This window comes from Myotis brandtii, unplaced genomic scaffold (genome assembly GCF_000412655.1).
Source record: "Myotis brandtii unplaced genomic scaffold, ASM41265v1 scaffold781, whole genome shotgun sequence".
NCBI classification, from domain to species: domain Eukaryota; kingdom Metazoa; phylum Chordata; class Mammalia; order Chiroptera; family Vespertilionidae; genus Myotis; species Myotis brandtii.
This window is the reverse complement of record NW_005371136.1, coordinates 472,256-478,506: the sequence shown is the minus strand read 5'-3', so window position 1 is coordinate 478,506 and position 6,251 is coordinate 472,256. Positions and strand designations below refer to the sequence as shown.

The following is a 6,251-nucleotide window of genomic DNA, read 5'->3' as shown; positions in this document are numbered from 1 at the left end:
AAATTAAAGTAACTAAAAAGTAGGGCATGTTTATTCATTTAACAAATACTACTTACTTATAACTGGCCTCAATTTTAAAAAAAAAGAAAAAGAATTGGGGGCAGGGCACCATTGTGGACTTATAATTCTTTTTCTAGATAAGACTGAAATGTCAAGTCTCTCCTTATTTGCTATGAATTTGAGAAAGCAGAAAAATGAGATTCAAAAATTTTAAATATATCTACTAAACTATGCTTTTTAAAAAATTAGGTACTTAGCAAACTTTGCAAAATATACATTGGCATAGTAGGTTCTCAAATAACATCGTTTCTTAAACATTTCACTATAACTTTGATGAGATGTTGTAGGAACTTAACTCTAGTTTATGTCAATTAACCTCTGATAAAACTGGTTTCATTATACATTATTTTGCTTTAAGTTGCAGAACCTATGGACCAAGTTAAGTGAAGACTTAATGTCAATAAGACCAGTTTCCAAAATGCCAGCTCTTCCATCAACAACACTTTTAAACACAAATGAATAGTGACTAGCAATAATGTAAAGCAATTGAGATTATTTCAGTGTTTTAAAAATGTTCAATGTATAAATACAAAGATACCTAATTAAAATTTTTTACATGGACTCCTAACTAGAAATAAAGATATCTATACTTGTGTGGAAAGAGACAACCCTCTTTCTACTTAACAATCTCTTTCATTTAGGAGGAAGGTGCCTAGTGGGAAGCTTCTTTTGGTAGTTCTCAGAGTTCAAGAGAATGGAACCTTCAAGTTGATTTCATCAAGTCTATTTATTAATGCATTTCAAGTTTCAAAAAACCTTACATCTTTTCACAATACTTTATTTTTTGCAATTTTTAGTAAAAATTTCCAAAGTGAACAAAAAGATACTGTATAAAACACAGTGGACATTAAACTGACAGTAGTATTAGATCTTATTTGTCTTGATCCTTTTGTTTTACCACATCTTGATCTGCCGTGGAGAGTTCAGTGCATGTATCTCTTTTCAGAAAACATTTAACTTAGACTCAAAATAAAACAGGGCAGTGTATACCTGCCAAAACCTCACCACAGGATAACATTACAAGCAAAAAATGTACATGTTCCAAAGTCTACCACACTCAAGAAGTTACTAAGAACCTTTGCAGAATAAAAGTCACCATTTTAGAAATGCAAACCCACTTCCAACCTTTGCACAGTCCAAAAACAAAGGCATTTAAATGATTTAAAAGCAATTACATACATATCTACCTACTTGTTTGTTTAGAATTATTTATAGTCTATCTGGGGTTTCATGTACAAAATTTGTCTCTAAATCATGTACAAAAGGTTGTATTTTGAAAAAAGTCACCACGTACTGTACAAGTTTACAAGGAAGAGATCCCATTATTTTCTCTAGCATTTTTGGCCTTGCTGGCTTGCGTCACATTATGAGAATGATTGTGTAAACCTTATACTCTTAAGAAAAAAAGGAAAAAAAGAAGCCAAAACACAAATTTTTTCAACTTTCCCTAAATTTGCCTCCTACATGAAGCCAGGAAAATCATAGCTATTTATGTCTAATTTAAGTGATGTAGTTGGAAAACAGAAGCAATAAATATGTCACAAGCTTAAAATATTCTTGTAATGCCCCCTTCCATTTCTGCATAGCAATAAGCCTGTTAATACATTAAATGCTTTTGCTTTCTTTCTTTAAAAAGCCAATTATTTACATCTGTTTAAAAAATAATTTTTGAATGGGACATTGTGCTGTTTCACCTCCATTGCTGTTAAAGTATTTTACGGGGGAAAAAAAATGTCAGAAGGCCTATCTACAATTTACTAGTTGAGCAAATCACTCTTCTTTAGTGGTTACCAATGGTCAGTGATGATATACAGAAAAAACTGTTCAAATATTTTGATAAAAGACACAGCTTTTCTTTTCCATATCAGACAAAAATCAAAAGCATAATTAGCATACTTTAGATATATGGAAACACAAATAAGAGGTTACAAAAAGAATCATTTCATTGGCATAATTTCTACTGAATCATGAATAAAATGTCACCTATTAATTCAAAAATGGAATTGAATTAGAAAGTTTAAAATAAGCAGAAATCAGACACTTACATAAAGAACTAACTCTGAAGTAGTATGCTGCATATGTCCAGTTTGCACAACACAACTGTGTTCTTCAGCATAGTCACTCATGTGCTCTTAGCAGCCATTTGATAAAGACAAAATGAATATCAGAACCAACTCCATCATAAGAAAAGGGTAAATTGATTCTCATTTCAAAACTACCTGTGTAAAGCATTACAGAATCCTGGACCACTGAATACCACCATTCTCTGTTATCCTGAGTATGTCAATTAAACAGTAATTTTTCATTAAGAGCAGAAAAATTTTATAATACAAAGAAACATCCATATTGCAATTTCTGTTTACAATTGCACACAGAAGTACAGTGTACGTAAGAAATACATGTCTGATATAACAAGGTATGTACATTGGCAAGTGATGTCTCCAATGTTGAGGTGGTCGAGCCTCCTAGCCTTGACTGGCAGTTGAAAAATATATATATATATATATATTTCAATTTGTGATAAAAGTTTATAGAGAGCCAAGTTTGCCTGCATGTGAAGAAAATGCAGCAACGAAGAACAGGGAACACAGGGCACACAATAATATTCTAAGATTTTGTGCCATTAGGTTAAAAATATCTGTCCATAAGAAAACTGGGTTCCTTTTCCACCCCCCACCCCCAAATTGGAATTTTCAGGCTTTAAAATTTAAGTAATTCCACCTGGTCTGAGGACATGATCTCTTGCCATTTTTTTCTTCGACTGTTATTTGTGAGGGTTTAGTTTGGGGATGACTTAATAGGTGTCTCTTTGGAGTGAAGTTTCCCATTGTAGGCACTAGGAAGAACCAAGGCAAAAGCTGCAGTTAACGTCTCATGTGTCCCATTTGATAACTCTCCCGGGGCCTCTGACGCGGGGGTTGTTGAATGGGCTGTGGAGGTCTCCTCCTCTTTAAAGTGCCTGCAAGTCACAAACAAAAGATAGATTTACTGTGAGCTTTATACTCTTTAAAAAGAAAGCTGCCATATCAATAAGAAAGGCTCTAGACTGGTACTATCCAATAGAAATATAATATAAGCCATATATGTAATTTTTAAATTTCAGTAGCTATAATAAAAAGTAAAAAATAAATACATTGAGTATTTTTTATTCTACTGAATCCAATATAGCCAAAATATTAACATTTCAAGACATGATCGAGCCCTGGCTAGTTTGGCTCAGTGGATAGAGCGTCAGCCTGCGGACTAAAAGGTCCCAGGTTCGGTTCCGGTCAAGGGCATGTACCTTGGTTGCGGGCACATCCCCAGTGGGGAGTGCGCAGGAGGCAGCTGATCGATGTTTCTAACTCTCTATCCCTCTCCCTTCCTCTCTGTAAAAAATCAATAAAATATATTTAAAAAAGAAAGACCTGATCGATAAAATAATGAAATATTTCATTTTTTGTATACTAAGCCTTCAAAGTCTGATATGTCTTCTATATTTACAACACATCTCAATTGAGACTAGCCATGCTCAACAACCACAACTTTATAATAGACTAATGTGATTTCTGAGGACATGATTCATGACAAAGAAATTACTGAGTGTCTTTGAGCAAATGACTTAACCTCTCTGCAACTCTAATGCCTTGTCTGTAAAAACAGAGAAAATATCGAACTCATATAGTCTATATGTGAGGATGATATGATAGTGAATATAAAAATGCTTAACACTTTTTGTGAGGGTTCAGTAAATGGTGGAAAGGGTTTTGTGGGGGTTTTTAAGTTTTAAAGATAGAATTTGCTTAAAGTGAAATTAAGTACAAGAATTTTTCCAATAAATGATTATAATTGGAACTAAATTATAATTGGTAACTCATCTAAAAAGTGTTATGAGGTCCTTAGAAGTGCCTAAGAAACTGACAAAAATTCCAGAGGGCTAAACATTGTAAATTTATGAAAAGCAATGCTATAAAAATCAAATTTCCCCCGATTCCCACCAAGATACTATCCCAGCATGAATACTGAGCTCTCTTGCCCTAAGGTAGGTAAATGCAGGAAAACAACTAAGGGAACATGGAGAACATTGTATGAAACCCCCTGTTTTAATCTGCTTTCTGTAGGGTAGTGAGTTGGCCTGAGGCAAGAGGAGTCAAGAGGAGTCTGTGGGAGGGAGAAGAGACAACTGCTGTGCTTTAGCTCTGGTTCTCCTCTGGCATTGCCTTGGGACAATGTCTACCCAAAACCAACAGTGAACAGAGTGCTGGTCCAGGAGTCCGGAGGGCAGCATAAAAGTCACCAATACCTTGGGGAAGGTAAGGGAGCAATATATACGAACTAAATAACCTGGAGCAGTTGCTCCCTACCCTTTTCTTCTGTAAATCCCTGGAACTCATCTAAATCCTTCCTGAGGGGAAGGGTGAAGACCAAACCTTAGGAATTATTTTCAGAGATGAAGAATGGTCATTAAGTGACTAAAAGCCTCCACCCTAAGACTCTTCCACGGACTGTATTTCCCCATAAGCATCATCCCTAGGGAAAATAAGCATATGTGCCAGAAAATCGCTGATAAACATGAACATTAAAAACAATAACAGAAGCTTAGCTATTAAAACACAAGGACCAATAATCTAAAACAAAAATAAAAAATTTTAGAATATGAAAAGAAAACAAAAATTAAGAAAATAAGTGAATAAGTACCAAGCAAAAACAAAACTTTCTAAGGTCTAAATGTTTTTAGACACTCTGGGTAGATGAACATTAAACTGTCCGCCATTAGCTAGATTGGACTGATTAAAATAAAATAAAATAAAATAAAATAAAACAACACTTAAAAATCAAGTAAATAATGCATCTAGTAATCCCATTCTCAAGGAGAAAGTGCTATAAAATCAGTTACTAAAGACTCATTCATAATTCAATTCTTCCTGCTGAATTGTTCTGTGTTATAAAAATACATACCTTGCTCAAATTGTCTTACCTGGAAGAGGTTTAGGAGGAGGCAACTTTGGATTACTACTTGGAGTATGAACACTGCATATCTTAATAAATCCAGCCATTAACATGATCAGGGCAATTCCCATAAGCAATACTGCCCACCAATTATCCTAGAAATAAATAGATTTTCAATTTTAGAATATTTATCTATACATATAAAAGCCTAAGTGACCATCCAACGGTAGCTATGATGTGCAATGACCACCAGGGGGCAGGTGCTCCAACCGGTAGCTATGACATGCACTAACCACCAGGGGGTAGACACTCAATACAGGAGCTGCCAAGCTGTGGTGACTTGGCAGCTGCGATTCTCGGGTGACACACCCCAAAACCAGAGAGGAGGGAGCCCAATTTCAGGGTATGTCACCCAAGAACCACCCTCTTGCAATCTGGGACCCCTTGGGGAATGTCGGAGAGTTGGTTTCGGCCCAATCCCCACAGGCCAGGCCGAGGGACCCTACCGGTGCACAAATCCATGCCCCAGGCCTCTTGTATTATATAAAATACAGAATAGAATATATTACACTTTAATTTTTAAAGAATATTTGTTGGCTGGAAGTTGTATAGATATCATATATAAGCACATACATATTAATTTTTTAAGTATAAAAAAAGTATAAAGGAGAAAACAAAAATTACCCATAACTTCACTTCCTAAAGGAAATCACTCAATCCTATTTTCCTATCAGTCTTTTTTCCATATAGCTATGTCATACACATGGATAAACACAAAACTGGGGTCATCCTGGATATAGGTTATACTGTATTTTTCTATGGTGTTAATTATTTTCTGGTTTAAATATTTCCCCTTTTTTGGTCTACTACTCATATAGACTATGCTATGTTTGCTTTTATACGCTCCACTGACTTGAAGGTATATTACTTTAAATTCTACTACTGCACAGATTTTTATACTCTTTCCATTTTTTTCTACTCGTCAAAGTTAAGACTAAAGTTTTACCTTTTTTGAGGCTCCCTTTTCTTATTACTCTACTTCTTTTGCAATTTGAGACCCAGTCTACTGTTGTAAAATTATTTTAATATATCTTAATTTTCATTCTATTATGCATATATATCATAGTGTCTGTTATATACACTGAGTGGCCAGATTATTATGACCACCTGACGGTTGTAGGCAAATTAGCTATAATTTCACGCTGAAGTTGCTAGAGGGCCAGACCATTATAAATAGGGAAGCAGGTTGTTTACCACGACAG

The 6,251-nt window shown here is 34.9% G+C and overlaps 1 protein-coding gene across 4 annotated transcripts in view; it reads right to left on the bottom strand.

Annotated features, from left to right (window-relative positions):
* Nucleotides 1–768: 768 nt before the first annotated feature.
* ADAM10 (ADAM metallopeptidase domain 10) overlaps nt 769–6,251 on the bottom strand; it is a 165,528-nt gene continuing 160,045 nt past the window's right edge. For 3 of the 4 annotated variants that reach the window (XM_005883284.2, XM_014530866.1, XM_014530868.1), the window contains 2 exons: nt 5,018–5,144; nt 769–3,019 (listed from right to left, as the gene is read on the bottom strand). In XM_005883284.2, coding sequence (XP_005883346.1) covers nt 2,925–3,019; nt 5,018–5,144 — 222 coding nt within the window. In that variant the 3' untranslated portion in view covers nt 769–2,924. The remainder of the gene's footprint in view (nt 3,020–5,017; nt 5,145–6,251) is intronic. The other variant, XR_001360005.1, reaches the window with a different exon arrangement.